General features: G+C 37.2%; 1 protein-coding gene and 1 pseudogene across 1 annotated transcript in view; one reads left to right on the top strand and one right to left on the bottom strand.

The window, feature by feature from the left end:
* The window catches only part of LOC119245642 (antizyme inhibitor 1-like), a 47,632-nt pseudogene extending 30,316 nt beyond the window's left edge, over positions 1-17,316 (bottom strand).
* The window catches only part of HEPH (hephaestin), an 82,440-nt gene continuing 73,759 nt past the window's right edge, over positions 11,375-20,055 (top strand). Inside the window, exons 1-2 of the mRNA XM_037511656.2 lie at positions 11,375-11,671; positions 18,267-18,472. Coding sequence (XP_037367553.1) covers positions 18,297-18,472 — 176 coding nt within the window. The 5' untranslated portion in view covers positions 11,375-11,671; positions 18,267-18,296. The remainder of the gene's footprint in view (positions 11,672-18,266; positions 18,473-20,055) is intronic.

Raw genomic sequence — 20,055 nt, 5'->3', positions numbered from 1 at the left:
TTTCTAGTTGAAAACTCAGAAAGAAAAAGTGAATTTACAGATCACTTAAGGAAACTGATATAAAAATGCAAGTCATAGTTATATATCACTGCTTTTGTGTGCTAATGGAATGAAGTAATTTGTTACATAGTAAATAATTTTGTGATTAATGGGAATTTGGATTCTGTACTTTAAAACCAATGATTTCATATTTCAGATTATACAACAGGGCTTTCTTTTTCAGAATGTTTTGTCTGTTGATCAGAACTATCACATACTGGGTTTCAGTCTTACTTCCAGAAACTCCCCTATTTCATATATTTAAAGTATTCAACTTGATGTTTTTTATAATTTATTTTTTAATTTAAGTTTATATATATATATATATATATATATATCTTACAACATTCTTCCTTTGTATAATGTATGCTTTCTCCTCTCAAGTGTGGTTCCTGCAAAATTCCCATCACCAATTCAACTGTGCACCATCACTATAATGCCTTGTGTAAGACATATTCACTCCTCTGTTTTGATCCCTCTCCCTCTGCTTCCTCTGCAGTGTTTCTCATATATAATTGCCTATTAATTTTGTGTTTTAATTTATTATATTTTCCCGAAAAAAAATTTGCACACCATACTACCGATTACGGACTGATCACAAAGATCTACAAAAAGCTCACACAACTCAACAACCTGATGTTTTGATAATACATTTACATTGTAGAATTGTTACCAAGATCAAGATAATTAACACATCTATCATCTCATGTACTCAATACTGTTAACTCTTTCTTATGGTAATAATACTTAAGATCAACTCTCAGATAATTTCAGTTATATAATGCCTTATTATTAATTATAATCACCAAGATTATAGATCTTCAAAATTTATTTATATAACTGAATTTTTTTACCTTTTAACCTAAGTAGCCATATTTCCCTCTTTTCACAGCTCCTTGAAACCACCATTCTATTCTTTGTTTTTATGAAATATTTTTTTAAAAAACAGCAATTCCACTTGTATGTGATACAATACAATATTTATATTATTTTCCTCTCTAATATATTTTACTTAGCAGAAAAAAGGAATAATGGAGATTAGAGAATAAAAAAATGAATTAGACACTAGAAAGACAATGGAAAAGACTGATAAAATTAAGAGTTGTTTTTTTAAATATTAAAACATGGACAAAAATTTACCATAGTAAGAAAAGGAAAAACTCAAATTAATAAATTACAAATGTTACAACTAATACAGAGATATACAACCTAAGAACCCATGATCCTTCACTCATAGTCCATTGTGTCCCTTTTCCCCTTGGTCCACAACCCTCACCATCCCCTTCTTTTATCCTCAACTGTGCAGTCAGATTTCTAGGATTTGCTTTGGTTTAGTTTCATCAGTTCCATTATTTTGTTACATTATATTCCACATATGAGAGAAATCATCTGGTATATATATTTCCTCTTCTTACTGATTAGCATAATCCCCACTAGTTCCATTCATGTTGTTACAGATGGGAAAATTTCATCATTTTATATAGTTCAGAATAGTCTGTTGTGTATTTGTTGTTAAGCATTAACATTGTTCCATAACTGGACTGTTGTAAATAGTGCTGCAAGGAACAAACAAGTGCACATATCACTTTGAATTAGTGCTTGTGTATTCTTCAGATAGACACTAAGACATGGAAAGACTGGGTCACATGACAGATTTATTTTTTAATATTTTGAGAAACCACTACACTGTTTTCTATGGGGGCTGGACCAGTCTACATTCCCACCAAAAACGTATAAGGGATGCATGATCTTTACACCTTTGCCAACACTTCTTTCTGGTCTTATTGGTATAGGCCATTCTCATATCTGTGAGGTGGTATGTCATTGTGGTTTTGATTTGCATTTCCCAAATAATAAGTGATAAGCATTTTTTAATGTGCCTTTTAGAGAAGTGTTTATTTAGCTCTTCTAATTTTTAATGCATAATTAGCTTTGCTGTTGAGTTGTATGAGTTTTCTGCAGATCTTGGATATTAGTCCCCTGTTGGATGTATGATGTGCAAATCTCCCCCCTCAGTAGAGTGTCTTTTTGTTTTAATACTAGTTTCTTTTGCTGTGCAGAAACTTTTTAGTTTGGTGTAGTCCCATTTCTTTATTTTTGCTTTTGTTTCCTTAGTGTTTGAGTCAACGCCCAAAAGACTCAATAACAGGAGTGCTTTGCCTAGTTTTTCTTCTATGTACTTTATGATTTTATATCTTATATTTAAGTCTGTAATCCATTTTTAATTCATTTTTATGTGTGCTGTGAGATATTGGTAATTTCATGTTTTGCATGCAGTTTTTTGATTATTGTGCTACCACTTTCCGAAGAGATTTTATTCTCTTTTGTCATAGATTAACTGTGCATGTAAGTGTCTGGGTTTATCTCTGTGTTGTCAACACTATCCCATTGGCTCTGTTTCTGTTTTTATTGTAATATTATACAATTTTGATCACTATAGATTTATACAGTGTGAAGGTTGGGAGTATGATATTTCTTTAATATTTTGTCAGAATTGCTTTGGCTATTTGAGGTATTTTGAGTTTCCATATAAATTTCAGTAATATTTGTTTTATTTCTTTGAAAAATGCTGTTGAAATTTTGACTGGGTTGCATTGAATCTCTACATTGCTTTGGGTTAGATGGTTATTTTCATGATGTAAATTCAACTGATTCATGCAAGGAATATCCTCCCATTTCTTTGTACCCACTTCTATTTCTTTTGATAATTTTTTATAGTTTTCATTGTACAGGTCATTTTTCTCCTTTGGTATGTTTATTCCTAAGTATCTAATTTTCTTTTTGTGATTTAGAATTGTATTTTTTTCTTGATTTTTTTCTTCTAGTTTATTGCTTGCATAAAGGAATACAACTGATTTCCATATATTGATTTTGTAGCCTGTTATTTCACTGTACTGATTTACTGTTTCTTATTCATTTTTAGTGAGGTCTTCAGAATTTTCTATGTATATTATCATGACATGAAAATATTATGATAGTTTTACTTCTTCCCTTGCAGTTTGGATTATTTTTCTATTTTTTTCTTTCCTAATTGCTCTAGTTTTTTCTCTTTTTTCTTAGAGTCTAACTTGAGCTTTGTCAATTTCATTTATTTTTTAAAGAACAATCTGTTCCTCTTTTTCTTGTTTCTTGAGATATAAGTTTGTATTATTCATTTGAATTATTTCTCCTGTATTGATATAGGATTGTATTTTCACACATTTCCCTCAATACTGCTTCTGCTACATCCCATAGGTTCTAATAATGCATGTGTTCATATTAGTTCATCTCCAGTTACTTTTAAATTTCTCCTTTGATTTCCTCATTAACCCAATAGTCATTCAGTAATTTGTGGCTCAGTCTCCACATATTAGTTTTTTTCACTTTCTTTTTGTGATTTATTTTTAGTTTCATACTATTGTGATCAGATACTTGATATGATTCTATCTTCATAAATGCATTCACACTTGTTTCGTGTTGCAACATGTACTCTATCCTTTAGAATGTTCCATGGACTCTTTTCTATTTTTTTTTAAAGATTTATTTTATTTATTTATACAAGCACTGGGTACAGTCAGAAGCGTGGGAGGGTGAGAGAATTCACCGGAGTCAGAGGGGAGAGCAGAGCAGGTAGAATGACGAAGTACACTGCTGAGGGGAGCAGTGGGTGGCAGGAGAGGTCTGCGCGCCATGCGGGACCCTCGCCCAGTGGCCAGGAATTGAACCAGCGCTGCAAAGGCTACAGGCAGTTTCGCAACCCAACACTCAACCGCTGTGCCACCGGGGAAGCCCGTTCCATGGACTCTTAAGAAGAACATGTAATCAACTTTTCTTTTAAATTAGCTCTCTGATACCTCATTTCTCTCCTCCCTACTAGGATACTCCTTATTCTTATGTTGTCTTTCTTAACAGATTTGGATAGTTCTGGAAGTGCTCCTTCATTTTTTTTTTTATATCTTATTTCTCTCTCCTTCCACTTGGGTGCTTGCTTCATTCCTCTCTCATGGTCACTGCTTTGATCCTCAGTTTGGTCTATTTTCCTTCCATAGCTTTCTCTAGAATTCTTGATCTCATATATTGAAGTCTCTGCATCATGAATTTATCTTACCTTTTAATGTAAGCTTACATTTCTATTTTTTCTTTGAATTTATTTCTGAATTTATTGATTTGTTTTCCTAAATTCTGTTGTATATATGTCTTTAGATTTCCTGTTGAATTACTTTGATTTGCTTTTTGAGTTTTCTTCTATCTATTTGAGTTTTTTTTTTTATTATAGCAATGATGAACTCTGTATGATAAGGAGATATATCCTTCCATGCTTTTGTGATTAGATTCTTGAAATGTCATACTCTTTTTAGGTTTCAAGTTACCATGTGCTATATTTATTTGCTTATCCATTTTGATACTTGAAGTCGCCTATTTTAAAATGTCTATAAGCAGTACCTTAGACGTTTGAGCTAATTTTATTTTTACCCCAGGGGAAAGTGTTTCTGTTTATTTGTTTGTTTGTTTGTTTGTTTGTTTTTGTTTTTTGTTGACTTCAGTATATGCTCAGACTTGTTTTGTAGTTGCTGTTTTAGAAGGGTAGAAATGGGGGATGGAGGGTCCCAGGTATGTATACCAACGAATTGGGGATATTTGCTCATGTTTGTGGCAACAATGATATCCATCTCTTTGGAGGTTTGGGATCAGAGATTTGGCAGTCTGTGTTATCTTAGTGAACTTTACTAGGTAAACAACTGTTCCAGAGAGTGGGAGAGTGGAAGTGCAGACTAGAATACTTGCTCTGCTCTTATCTTTAGCAGGGATCCAGCCTGTGTGGATCACTCCATTTCATTTACAAAGGTTTCCAATTATTCATGGGTATATGACTCCACAATGTACCAACAACCTTCTCCCTTGAGCTCCCTGTTCAATAAAGCATAAATCTCTGTGTAACCTTTTTTTGAAAAGTACACTTTTCTACAATGTATGGGGTGTTTAAGCCCCACTCCAAGTGGCAGCACTCTCTTGGTGCAGTGTACTTCTGATTAAGTGTTATTGGGGATCTATCCCCTGAAGCAAAGAAAGTGAAGGAAAAAACAAACAAGCTGGGATTATTTCAAGCTAAAAAGGTTCTGTACAGCAAAAGAAACACTACCCAAGACAAAGAGACACTATAATGATTGGGAGAAAATTTTTTCACTCTATACAAGTGATAAGGGACTGATGTGGAGAAAAATGAACTCTCCTACACTGCTGGTAGGAATACAAACTGGCTCTACCACTATAGAAAGCTGTGTGGACATTCCTCAAACTACTAAAAATGTAGTTACCCTATGATCCAGCTATTCCGCCCCTAGGATACTACCCAAAGGACACAAAATTATTAATTCAAAGGGGTACCTGCACCCCTATGTTTATTGCAGCTCTTTTTACAATAGGTAAAATATGGAAACAACCTAAATGCACAAAAATAGATGACTGGATGAAGAAGATGTGGTATATATACACAATGGAATACTATTTAGCAATCAAAAAAGTAGATCCGATATATGAGCCAGCAATTGCACTCTTAGATATCTACCTAAAGTACAGATCAACAACAATTTGAATGGAAACCTGCACTCCTATGCTTATTGCAGTTTTATTTAAAATTGCCATCACCCAATTTTCCACTTTTCTTTTTTATGTTTTTGTTTATTTTTCCATTGATTCATTTACAAATATTCATTAAGCACCCAATCTTTATCAAATGTTGTACTATGTTCTAATGATGCAAGAGGGAATAAGAAAGATGTGATATATGACTTCAAAGGGATTCCTTTATAAACTATAAAGACAGGCAGTTCAACAAACAATTTCAATAAAGTTCATTAAAATATACAGGGTACACTGGGAGCACTTGGCATGAGTATCTAACTGAGAGACACAGGAAATCAGGGAAGACCTCTTGGAGGTAGGTAATTCTAAATTGAGATGCAAAAGATGAATGGGAGAAAGAATGGGGGTGGGGATTGAGCCAGATAGAATTAGATATGGAGGTAAGACAGAGCACATAGTACCTTGGAAAATGGACAAACGAAAAGAGTCAGGCCTTGGTGGAACATAGAGCACAAAATGAGGAAGGGCAAGGAGGGAGCTAGAAAGATTAAGAGTGGGGCCAGATCACAAAGAATCATGTTAAAGAGTTTGACCTTTAACTTAGTGAAAATGAGAAAGTATTAATCTTAATATAACAGCTATAAGTTTCTTTCTTATACATAGAAAAACAAACATATTAAAATAAACAAAAGAGAGTTTATAAATAACTTTAAAAAGAAACAAATTAATGCATGAGTTTATAAAGCCAAACCAGTCAAAATGAAAGACAAAAGTCACCCTCCTCCTTAAACAGGTCACTCTGCCTAAGGAAACCACCACTGTTTATATATATATAATTTCCAGAAGAAGTCTTCCTTATAATCATCATTACTGATGGGCATTTTTAAACTATGTATTCTCTTATTTCAGTCAATAAGGTAGGCACTACCAGAAGGCTTTAAGTAAGGAGGAAATTTAATCACCTTTGTGTTTTGGGAAAAATTGTTTTGACTCTTATTTGAAGAACACATCATGGGGGGCAAGAATGAAAGGAAAAACAACCCATGAGGAAATTATTACAGTGATCCTGTATTACAGTGACAGATGATTGTAGTTCACACCAATGTTAATAGTGGAGATAGTGAGATACGGATACATTCAAAACATATTTAGAATGTAAATATGAAAAGATTTGTTGTTAGAATAGGTGTGGAGAGAAAGATAGAAGGCAGGGATCTTGAATGACATTGAGAATTCTGGTTTGAGAAATTAAAGTGGGAGGTAAAATTATATTAATTATTTATGAAGATTATTCTGACATCTACACATTGAAAATGTCCTCCCTCGTCTCTTAAATGTTAAAATACTTTAAATGGACCTCCCCATTCTCACTTATGTTTTTTATACTAATGAAAGTCTTCATATCCTTCTTATTTGTTTCAAACCACTTAGTGGAGGAGTGGAGGTAGGCAGGTATAAGGAAAACAGAAGAAGTAAGAAAAAAAGATTAATACTTACAGATCACTTACAGTGTAACAGGGGATGCACTAGACCCTTTAAAAAAAAAAGATTTATTCTATTTATGCATACAAGAGCTGGGATACAGTCCAGAGGTGTGGGGGGTGAGAAGATTCACCAGAAACAGAGTGGGGAACAGAACAGGCAGATTGACCGAAGTACACTTCTGAGGGGAGCAGCAGGCAAGTCAGAAGAGGTCTGCTGTGCCATCTGGGTTGCTCCCTGACCAGCCAGGGGATCAAACTCATGCTGCAGAGGCTGCTGACTGCTTCATAGGTTGTGTCTTAACCCCTTACGCCACCAGGGAGGCCCTGCACTAGACCCTTTTGCAAACATTCTTCCATTTTATTTTCACAGCTTGATTTTACTGACGACAAATTGAGGCTTGGAGAACTCAAGTGAATTTCCCAAGATTACATATTTTAGGGAAAGGTGGAGCCAAGATTCAAACCTTGATTTGTCCATGCCCAAAGTCCACAGTCATGTAAGTGTGGGCATGCGAGTGGGAAAGTGTCTGGGTTCCTACAGCCCTGCCCATTTACTTTCTCTCTCCTAGGCTTACCAGAATAACTCCACTTTCATCTTCCATAGAGAGGGTTTGTTCACCATAAGATTGTGTTGCAGAGAGTTCTGCTGCCAAAATAAGAGAAAAAAAGTTTAAAATGACAAATCTAGATAATCACCTCCATTTTACAGGTGAAGACAAACAGTCCAATGACTTGTCCAGGATCACTGTGTTTCCTTTAGTAGCATAACTGTAACTTAATGCCTGGATTCTTGAGGTGCTTTTCCTTTTCACTATGAATTAATATAACTTATTTTCTAAGAGTGAGGGAAGATCTTAGATATTTATTAAGTTTTTTTTTATTTTTTAAATTTTATTTTATATATATTTTACATCCTTCTTCTTTTTTGTACAATGCAGGCTTTCTCCTTTCAGGTGTAGTACCACAAAATTCTCATCACTAATTTATCCTTGTACCATCACCATAGTCCATTGTAAGACATATTCCCTCCCCTGTTTTTATCCATCTCCCTCCCCTCCTCTGCAGAGTGTCTCTGATTAATAGTTGGATGTTAATTTTGTTTTTTGACTGATTGTATTTTTTCCTGGTCCCTTATTTGGTTACCCTACATTCCTCCTATGAGTGAAACCATCCGATATTTTTCTTTTTCCTTATGACTTATTTCACTGAGCATTATCCCTTCAAGCTCCATCCATGTTGCTATGAATGGCAGTATTTTATCTTTTTTGACTACTGAATAGTATTCCATTGTGTATTTATACCACATCTTCTTGATCCAGTCATCTATTTTTGGGAATTTGGATTTTTTTCCTTATCTTACATGTTGTAAATAGTGCTGCAGTGCACACAGCGGTGCAGGTATCCTTTTGAATTAATAAGTTTGTGTCATTTGGGTAGATTCCTAGGAGTGGGATTGCTGGGTTATATGGAAGCTCCATTTTTAGTAGTTTGAGTAACCTCCACACAGCTTTCCATAATGTTTGGACCATTCATTTTTTTTTTTAAGATTTATTTATTTATTTATACAAGCACTGGGTACAGTCAGAAGCGCGGGAGGGTGAGAGAATTCACCAGAGCCAGAGCAGGGAGCAGAGCAGGCAGAAGGAACGAAGTACACTGCTGAGGGGAGCAGCGGGCAGCAGGAGAGATCTGCGCGCCATGTAGGACCTTCCTCAGGTAGCCGGGGAGCAGCTGGGGATCGAACCGGCGCTGCAAAGGCAGTAGGCAGCTTTGCAACCCAGCGCTCAATGGCTGCGCCATCAGGGAGGCCCTCATTTTTTTTTTTAATGCTGTTCCTGTTTGATCCTTTACTATCTACCAGTCCCTGTGGTAAATAGCTTATATTCATAATTTTATTTTTCAGTCTTTATAATAGCCTTATGAAATATGTATTATTATTATATGTATTGCATATACAGATGTATTATTATATCTATTATGACTATCATTATTATATCAATTTCATTAAGGTACAACTGAAGTTTAGAAGGGCTACATGACTTTTTTCAGGGTTACAGAATCAGGAATTGGCAGAGTTGTGAATTCAAACCAGGATGTCTGGTTGTAGTTTCCACACTCTTGGTAATGATGCCATGTTGTAAATAAGTATACTACAAAATAGTATATAGCAGACCTCTTCAAATTATAGCTTATGGGTCAACTGCATCCTGCTGCTTTTTTTTTGGTAAATTAAATTTTATTGGTACATAGGTATTCCCAACATTCAACAATGGTCTGTTTTAGAAGTTAGACAGAGGGTAAATGTTCTCTGAAGAAAATATTTAGTGACTGTTTTATGAAATAGTTCAGCAACTCATATCTTATAGGTATAATCCTCTTTTTTAGGTAAGCCCCTGAGGAAAGGCATCAAAAATATTTCAGTGTCCAGAATTTGCAGAAGACACTGTGCACCCTCTCAGTGAATTAGGAAACCTGTCTTAACTGGTCTCCTGCAGCCCTCACTCTGTTGACTCTAGTGTCTATATGACCTGTTTCTTGTTGTATTTCATGAGTCAGAACAGAGGCCTTATCCCTTCCCCTCCCTGTCATAAATGCCTTAAAGCTTGGACTTGGATCCCAGCTTTATGGGTTGATCCCTACCTTCCCCCTCAAGCTTCAAGGTCCACATTTGTGTCAAGTGGGGGGAGAGGCAGATAACCTGAGGCTGCTGAGGCTTGATCCAGTTTCCCTTGATCGCTGAACATTTCTGAGGACGTTGAAACTGGTGGCTCTTACCTTCTCCCTGCTGGTGTTTCAACTTGGCTTAGCTTGGATACAGTCTGCGGGGGCAGCTCCTAAATTTCTCCACTTTTTTTATGACACAGACTTTGCTCCATCAGCTTAGTCTTTGAAAGTCCTCTTCCCTAGACATTGCTCCAATATTTTAAATCCAGGAGAGAAAAAAAATTCATTGAGCCTGCCTGGAGAACAGCATCTGTTCCTAACAAAGATCTCCTCATCACAAAGTAAGGATATCAGGTGGTGGAACCACCATCATACCTTTCTCCTTTTTATACTTGGGTCTGGTGGGTAGATGCAGTCCTTTCCAAAAAGGCATGGAGCTCTCTACATTTGTTTTTCAATAATTGCTCTGTACCTGCTCTTCCCTAATATTTTGCATCTTTGAAACCTCTTTCTCTTCTACTTTTAATATCTGGAATGTGCCTTCTTCATGGAATTCTAACATGTAAATTTATAGAACTGGGAAAGTCTGTATCTAGTTTAAAGTCATTATTGTACAAATGGAAAAACTGAGGCCAAGAAAAGAAAAGAGCTTGTGCCAGAGTCACATAGCTGATTATTGCCAGATCAAGCTGGGGTGGATCATTTGACTCTGACCAGTGTTTGTTTTTTTTTTTTTTTTTCCCATGACCCTCTCTTTCCAGCAGGAACAAGTATGTTTTCTGGTTTTAAACAAATCCAAATACTAGTTTCATCCATAAATTGCAGAGACTATTTTTCTTTCTTTGTCCATTTTTAAGGTCAATATTTCTGATTCTTCTGAGTAGCTGAGTTTATAGGATGTTGACATATTTATCTAGGGTATCTTTTATCCAGTATCCTCAGAGAAAAATGTTGGTTATACAGCACCAGGGTTTTATTCTTGGATCATTAGAAGTAGCAGACACAGGCTTAGTATATATTTAAAAAATCTGTGAGTGACTGGCAAACAGAATGCATTAAATAATTGTTTCATAAGGGCTTTCTTTATTTCTCCTTCAAGGAACAAAGTGTGGTGGTTATAAATTTATACATAGTGAGTAAAACTCCCCCCCGTCTTTTAATTCCTAATTGTGTGACTTTGAACAAGTTACCTTTGTTCGAACAGCCTGGTTTTCTTCAGTCACAAAATAAGGGAAATTTAAGTATGAATTTCACAGGATTATCATGAAATTTGAAAGACAGAATCCATTAAAGTACTTAACATACAGGTCTGTCATACAGCAAGCTTTTTAATTTAATTGCCAGTTTTATTTTATTTATTACTAAGCAACCATGGTCTCAAAATAATGGGCAAAGCTGGTAACTGTTTCAGAGCAAGAAAAGAAAATGTTGGTGGGGGTGGGGGCTCTTCATACACTTATAAAAGTCCCTATATCTTAAGCAGGGCTGTTGGAATCTGTGTGTGAGTTTTGACTGGTCACTTTTACACTGCATTCTCCTCCCCCTCTCAGCAAAGACCAACTAGCAAGCATCTGCAATAACAGACATGCATCCCACCCCCTTTGCAATTCCTTGAGATCCTAACCGGGATTTGTAAAACACCCGGACATGCTCAAAGAACCATCCCGAGTTTTGCACAATGCCAGGTCTTGGGACAAGACATTACAGTAGTTTAGTTTCTGGAAAAGCAGGCATTCAGCACTATTCCCTCCTCCCGTCACCCCACACAAGTAACACCCGCCAAATTGGAGCACAGGACTTAATTTATGAGTAAAAGCTCTGTAACCCAGGATACTGACTGAGCAGGATTGTCATACGCTGGGGTTTGCAGTTCAGCACCACTAGAACACAGACATCATTATGGAAGGGTTTTTCTAGCAAAGGTAAGATTTTTTTTTTCCTCTTGGCAAACAGTACCTCACTGTCTTTCTTTGCGAAAAAAGTTTAAGGGAGTCCTTGGCTACTGAGAAAGAAAGTTGGTGATTGAGAAATTGGAGAACGTTTGGTTGAGTGTGCAGGGAAGTTAAAATGGACAACAGGTTTCTTTTGTTTCTCTCGCCAAAATGGCCAGGTTCAGGCTGACTTCATTGATTCAGGAACAATCCTGGAATTGTAAAGAGTAGTTAATTTTCCTCATTAAATATAGCGCTTGTTTTCTATCTCACAGGTTAAGGGCTTTTTTGAGTTGATGGATCTGAGAACTACATGAATGAGAAACACTTTAAAATAACCACTTATTTTCATATTTTGCAATCCAGATAGCATAAAGTAAGCCAATAAATGACAGCTGACCTAATCTGTCAGCTTAAAATATGAATTATTTCCCATGCTTTGTGTTAAATAGTATAAATATTTTAGAAAACATAGGTTCAAATTCTGGCTTTTCCAGTAGCTGGCTCCTTGGCTTTGAGCAAAGCCCTTAACCTTTCTGGCCTGTTTTCTTTCTGGCCCGTTTGCTGTTTCATGTCTATAAATGTATGAATTTATAATGCATTTAGTTTTCTGCTAAACATCTATTATATTCTAGTCCTTTTCTAGGAGCTCAAATATACATTATATTTTAAGTGTCCAAACACAAAAATCCTGTGAGATAAATATTGCCCCTATTTTTCAGATGAGAAAATTGAGACTCAAATATGTGAAAGTGAGGGCCTCCCCGGTGGTGCAGCGGTTGAGTGCTGGGTTGCGAAGCTGCCCGCAGTCTCTGCAGCACTCCCCTGCTCCTCCCCTGCTGCTCCCCAGCCACCTGAGGAGGGTCCCACATGGCGCGCAGACCTCTCCTGCCACCCGCTGCTCCCCTCAGCAGTGTACTTCGGTCCTTCTGCCTGCTCTGCTCCCCGCTATGGCTCTGATGAATTCTCTCACCCTCTCGTACTTCTGACTGCACCCCGTGCTGAAAGAGAGAAAGAAATAAATCTTAAAAAAAAATGTGAAAGTGAATTGTTGATTCATTATATACCTATTAAAGGCAAGAGATAGGATATGTATCCAGTTCATCACATTTCAGACCAGTGTGCTTTCTATGATATCACAACTGGAGTGTGAGAAAATAAAGCAATGTCTTTAATACAAATGTGAATATGTAGTGAAATCTTATTGTCCCAGGAAACATGATATACAAGATGCAATTGTTAGACTAGGAGATCAGGAACTTTAAGTTCCAGTACTAGTTCTCAAAAATTCAGGTGAGTCCCTTCTCCTCTGGGCTTCAATTTTCCCACCTCTAACATGGTAGGCTGTAGTTATAGTAGTAAAGAATGATACAAATCACACTTGACCTTTTGACACTTTAACACTCTCTTTCCTTTTTTTGTTCCCAACAAAGAAAGTTACCGAGCAATGGTGAGAAAATCCCCACCTAGACCTGTTTTGAACCAAAGGGTAAAGAAAAAGCCACAGGCAACTCTCATCCCAGGGCTGTCTGACTATGTCTATGCAGATGGCCCCATTAGTAAGCTTGTCCTTCCCAGATGTGGCTCTTCCTGCCAGCCTGTATCTGTGCAAGTTTCATCTTCTCCTTTCCATTTTTTAAAATATCATAAACTTGCCCTTTTGGATATAAAAATAAGGAGCCACAAAGCATTAAGAAAGCAGAAGATCAAAGGTCAATCTTGGAGAGTTCTACTAGGAAGACTGTTGAGATTGCAGATAGAGCCCCAAGAATAGTAGCATTCCTGTGTTCAGTTGAGTGATCCTTTGTGTAGGATGAGCCTGTCCAGCTCAGTCTAGCCCAATTCAGAAAGGGAAAAAGAAAGAAAGAAAGAAAGAGAGAGAGAGAGAGACAGAGAGAGAGAGAGACAGAGAGACAGAGAGACAGAGAGAGAGAGAGAGAGAGAGAGAGAGAAAGAGAGAGAAAGAGAGAAAGAAAAGAGCATTGTCACACTGACGCAACATCTTGCAAATTCTAGGGAAAACACTGATGCAAATTGTCATATATGTTGGAAAACAGGCCAAGATGGCATTGAGATGACAGGAAAGTAAGGTAAAGGTAGGAGAGACTTAACTTAATCCTAGTTGACCTTCTCCCCAAACTAGTCTAGTCTTAGTATATATTAACTAAATTATGTCTAATTCCAACTAATCCAGGAATATTAACATCTCTTCTATCTGCCCTCCTTTACTTCCCATAAGACTTCTTGCTCACTTTACCTATTTCATTTCCTTTTTCACCCTTTCCTTTTACTTTCCCTCCTCTGTCTGATCTTTCTCTCAAACTTCTTCTTGTGGGCTCAACTGAGAGAAAATAGGCCTGGCCAAGTGAACAGTTCACATCCCTTATCTCATTTGATCTTCCTGGCAAAGTTATAAGGACCCTAAAGCAGATATTATCTCCACTTAAGAAGTGAGAAAACTGAGGCTCAGGAAATTAAGCAACTTGCTCAATTTCTGATGAATCCAAAACTAGAGCCTATTATTTGTAAGGTCTGAACTCTTTCAGTTTTACCATGAAACAGCTAAGTATTTCTATGGCTTTCTCCTTTCTTCTGTTCTTATAGTGTATAACATCAACAATAAACAAAGCTTTGGGAAAGAAAAAAAAAAGACATCACTGTTAGAAGGAATTTGTCAAATGCCTACTAAGTTCCCATTGCTATTTATTCAAACACAACTGAAGCCAGTACTCAAACCTAAGTTTATCTGACTCAAAGTTCTGGTTCCCTTCATTACAACATGTTGTTGCCAAAGAGACTAATCTCAGTCATATATATGTGTCTGTATGCTTAGCATGTGTTACTGTGTCTAGGAACTTATGAGTGTGCACATGATATCTTTAAGATGTTATGACTAGCCATAAAATGTTAAATCTTTGTGATACTGGCAAATTTAATTTTAAACCTATTTCCTTCTCTGTAATTATAATATCCACTGATATGTTTTAATCACTTACTTTTGAACTTCAATGCTTATTTATGTCCAGTGTGTTTATAGATCTTAATTCACTTAATCTTTTCAAAAACTCTGAGATATAGTTAATAGTATTCCATTTTAAAAATTAAACACTATGACTAGAGTAATGAAGCAGCTTATCAAGAATAAAGTTAGGTTAAGTAGAATCAGGATTATTTTAGGTAGTCTGTGCTTTGGTGGCAAAATGGAAAAACAATCCTTATCTCATAAGAGTTTGAGAACTAAATAAAGTGACAGATGTGAAAAACATATTGCAAAGTGGAAAGTGTTGGGCAAAAGAACTTTACTCCCCAAGTTCTCTTGTCTAGCCTTTTTTTTTAATCACCAGTTACCACCTATGAATGCTTGTTCATTGTATCCTGATGGTCTGTACTAATCTTATCTGGGGATATTTCTAAGTTTATCATGTGTTTTTCCAACTGTGTAACTCTTACTGGGGACAGTTTTCTTGTAGGTAAACGAGTTTAAGGCATAGTGAACTTGCTGGCACCTCTCTAAAAAGGAAGCATGAAAGAGGTTCTTGTTGCATTCAGACTTCCACTGAGTCAAGAAAACTTTCTGTTGGGGGCTCCAAAGCATGAAAAATTGTGCGACCATGTATGGTACTATATGCAGACACATGTGAAAGTACCTGTCTTTCATAAACAATTATGACTATTGCAGAGTGTGAAAACTTCAAGGACTTTCTACGAGTCCTTTATATAAAACATTTTTCTGTAGTTATGCATTTTTGTATTGTTTTATAGATGGGAAATTGAGGCTCATTAAGGTGAAGTACTTTGCATAAAGTCACTCCCTGAGCCAGTGGAAAACTTGAACTAGAGGCAACTTCTGGGAAAATGTATTTGTGCCACTTTATGTCACCTTAGCTGTTTATGGTACACCTATAGTGCCCCTATTACAATGTTTGTTATGGTAATAGACACACAAAGACTTCTAAGATCTGACAGTCTATCTTCAATATGTGTACAGTCCAATATGGGAAATAAAGACATAGCATCAGACAGCTCATGAGACAGAAATATTATAGTCTGAATAATGAAATTGGGAGCTATAGAAAGTAAGAAATCCTTTAGAAGGCTTTAGCATGGAGAGGTTAAAGGTGGCCTTCTGGGAAAGTTAATTTTTAATTTAACCCTTATAGTGGAAATATAGAACATATATATGGGAGCTAATAAGGATAAACCAACAAACTGTAGCCAAGAAGGAGAAGGAAACAACAGTTATTGTCTGTTATGTTCTAAACATTAATTGTGCTAGATCCCTTTCTTATAAGTTTTCTAATTTTCTTCTCCAAGGCTATTATTATGCATGTTTTATAGAAAAGAAAAAAAAAAGGTTCCAACTGTTAACTATTACCTGAAGCTAAGGTCAGTGGGAGAGCTGTCTCAGCCTGTTTGAATATCTGTCTGTTTCCAGAAGTGATCATAGCTACGTGTGATTCTGTGTTTCAGCATGCATGCATTTTTTCAAGATACAGCTTTTTTATATAGATTTATTTATTTATGCATACAAGAACTGGGGTACAGGTCAGAGGTGTGGGGGTGAGAGGATTCACAAGAGACAGAATGGGGAACAGAACAGGCATATTGAGTGAAATACACTGTTGAGGGGAGCAGTGGGTGAGTCAGGAGAGGTCTGCTGCACCATGTGGGTAGCTCCCTGTCCAGGGATCAAACTGGTGCTGCAGTGGCTATGGATTGCTCCATAGGTTGCATCTTAACCCCTGTGCCTCCAGGGAAGCCCCTAAGATGCAGATTTAATTATTAATATATACATGATCTCTGTTAATGCAGGGGATTCTGCAAGTAAGTTTTGTGGAAGGTAGGATAGCATAATTCCTGAGCTCATAACCCAGTGCTACCATTTGTGAACTAGGTGACATTGAGCAAATTACCTTACACCTTTGTTCTGCAGTTTTTCCTTCTGGAATATGAGGAAAATAATGGCATCTCTTCATGTTTGGTAGTGAGTAGTAATTGATTTGATCCATGTAAAACAGGTGAATAGTGTCTGGCATTCCATGCACACACAATAAATATTGATGTATTATTATTGATATTATTGTTACTAACCTGAAACTAAGACTGTGTGACAGTGTGGTTCTATGTGTGAGTGCAAGTATGTGCATTTATACTTTTACATAAGACTTCACCTATGTGATGCAAGTGAATGTCTGCATTTATGTTATATATTTCTGGTTTTTGGGTGTGACTGTAGCTGTGCATGGTATGACTGAATGTTTCACCCCAGACCCCAAGAACTCTAGCCTACTGGCTGATATACTGGGTGAAAACCTAGAGGTTTGGATCTGATTCAGACACAGAATTGAACATATGAAATGGGTTTGTGCACAGAAGAGAATATCTTTGAGAAATTAGTAATAGCCCCCTCACATATTCTCAGTTGTTATATATCCCTTACAAAGTTTTAAGTGTAACGGATATGCAGGAAATTGCATAAATCCTAAATCCACACCTTAATGTATTTTTGACCAACTGAACACATCTATGTAACCAGTATGTAGATCAGGAAACAGAACATTATCTAGAAACCTTCCTTTTCTTACTTTCTCTATCCCAAGCTCACTAATCCTTACCTCCAGGTTAAACCCTATCATGACTTCTAACAGCATGGATTGATTTTGCCTTATTTTGTACTTTACATAAATGAAATCACACAATATGTACTCTTATATGTCTGGTTTCTTTCTGAAGGATTACAAACATGTAGGTGTAGTTTGTTCATTAGCATTGCTATATATAATTCCGTTGTATAATAAAAAAGTACAATTTACTCCTCCACTCTAGTATTTATGGACATTTTGACTTTATATTTTGGGTCTATGAACATCTTAGGTTTGGGGGTGAATTCTCATTTGGTTTTAAATACAATTCACAAAGGATGGAAAATTGCAACAAAGAATACAGCAGTACAGTGAGAAGTAGTGACTTGATTCAGGTACAGAGTGAGTCAGTAGTCCAATTAGGCTTCTGGTGCTTGTTTCTTGTTTCTTGATTTTTTTTTAAGATTTTTTTTTATTTATACAAAAGCTGGGGTATAGGCCAGAGTCGTGGGAGGGTGAGAGGATTCACCAGAGACAGAGCTGGGAGAAGAACAGGCAGACTGACGAAACACAATGCTGAGGGGAGCAGCGGATGAGACAGGAGAGGTCTTCCTCGCCATGTGGGATTCTCCCTGGCTGGCCATGAATCGAACCAGCACTGCGGAGGTTGCAGACAGCTTCAGGGCCCTGTGCTCAATCTGCTGCACCACCAGGGAGGCCCTGTTTCTTGATTCTTGGGTCAGAGTACATTCTTCCTTTTATCTTCTGAGGGGACTGAATTAAGATTTCTCTTCTGAAGGAAATGATATATAATTATTAGTACAAGTGACTCTTAAACTTTGTCCTCCAAAGTCCAATGTGTACATATCACTGAACACTTGCTGAACTAAAACAATCAGGTAAGATAGAGATTGAGCTAAATTGCTTTTGCTTTCTCAGTCAGTTGGTCTCTCCCTTGCTTTTTTAGTTTTGAAAGTCTTTTTGTTCTCTTTCTTTCATACCAGCAACCATTCACTTGCCTGTTTCTCAGAGTAATGTGGGCCATGAAGCCAGGCCATCTTTTCTGGGCTCTGCTGTTCATTCAAATTTTGTGGACCCAACTGACTGATGGGACTACTCGAGTCTACTACCTCGGCATCCAGGATGTGCAATGGAATTATGCTCCCAAGGGAAGAAATGTCATCACAAACCAGCCTCTGGACAGTGACATGTAGGTTTAATTTCTTATGGAATAGAGATCTAGTTGTGGGGAGGTGGTACTCTAGAGGTCAGGAGGTAGTCTCTTTAGGACCTTTCCCCAGGGTGTGGTAGCAACCAATTCCTGATATCTCTGGGCCATATACCTAGTGCCATGTTTCCTGGAAGAGGGCTACTTGACTCAGCAGCCAGCATTCTGATAGGGAGTCAGATTTTGAACATAGACATGTCTCAGCATTTTTAGGATCCTAAAGCTAATTCCATATTCCCTTGATTCTAAGATAGTATACACAGTGCTGTTTTAATAGCAGCTGTCTAACTGTAACTGTGTGTGGTAGAAATATGTTCCCATCTTTCAGTGAAACTATATGGATTCCAGGTATATGAAAAAAAAAATATGATAAGCCTTTGAATCAAGGACATAACAATAAATAGCTATTACTCATGGAATGCTCTGTCTGTGACAGGCACCATACTAGAAATTAACATAATTTCTCTCAATTGTCACAAAAGCTCTGGGAAATAAGTATGAATAGCTCAGTAAACTGAGGTTCACAGGGAAGTCAAGTGACTTGCCCAAGTCCTACAGCTAGTAAATGGAAGATCTAGGGTTTGAACTGGATATCGTGGATACAAAACTCATATTCTCCTCACCATTTTGGTATTAACAGATCCCGCAGATTAACCTTTATTGATCGTAAAGTCTTGCAAGTTCAAGTATATATTGAAAAAAAATGAAGTGTATGCTAAATAATCTTTTGTGATCATTAATCATTTAATCTCTCAATCCTCATAGATTTCCAAGTTGACTGTGATAGCTGAGAGCACTCTAGGAAGCGTTAAAGTAAGAAAAAAAAAAAAAAAACAGCTGTCATTTTTGACAAATTATTCTTTTTTAATATTTATTTTTTATTTATACAATCGCTGGGGTACAGGCCAGGGGTGCAGGAGGGTGAGAGGATTCACCAGAGACAGAGTGGGGAGCAGAACAGGCAGACAGACTGAAAGCACTGCTGAGGGGAGCAGCGGGCACAACAGGAGAGGTCTGCCATGCCATGTGAGAATCTCCCCGGCTGGCCAGAAATCAAACCTGAGCTGCAGAGGGTGCAGACAGCTTCACAGCGCTGTGCTCAACCCACTGCACCACCTGGAAGTCCCACAAATTATTATTTATCTAGTTTTGGAGAAGCAGCATCTCATGTTAAAAAATGTCCTTCAGGGATAACTTTGTTATTCTCCTTTCCTAGTTATAGTTAACATGTCTTAATCTTTTTGTTTAAAGATTTATTTGTATTTATACAAGAGCTTGGGTACAGGCCAGAGTTGGGGGAGGGTGAGAGGATTCACCAGAGACAGAGTGGGTTGCAGAACAGGCAGATGGACTGAAAGCACTGCTGAGGGGAGCAGCAGGAGAGACACGAGAGTTCTGCCTCACCATGTGGGATTCTCCCTGGCTGGTCGGGAATCAAACCAGCTCTGCGGAGGCTGCGGACAGCCTCACAGTGTTGCGCTCAACCCACTGAGCCACTGGAGAGGCCTCATGTATTAATCTTTTGCTGTTTTCCAGGCATTGTCCTAAGTTCTTCATGCATTTTA

Source organism: Talpa occidentalis, unplaced genomic scaffold (assembly GCF_014898055.3).
Source record: "Talpa occidentalis isolate TD23 unplaced genomic scaffold, MPIMG_talOcc4v2.1 talOcc4.15, whole genome shotgun sequence".
Lineage (NCBI taxonomy): Eukaryota > Metazoa > Chordata > Mammalia > Eulipotyphla > Talpidae > Talpa > Talpa occidentalis.
The sequence above is the reverse complement of the archived record's forward strand: the minus strand, read 5'-3'. Positions and strand labels throughout refer to the sequence as shown.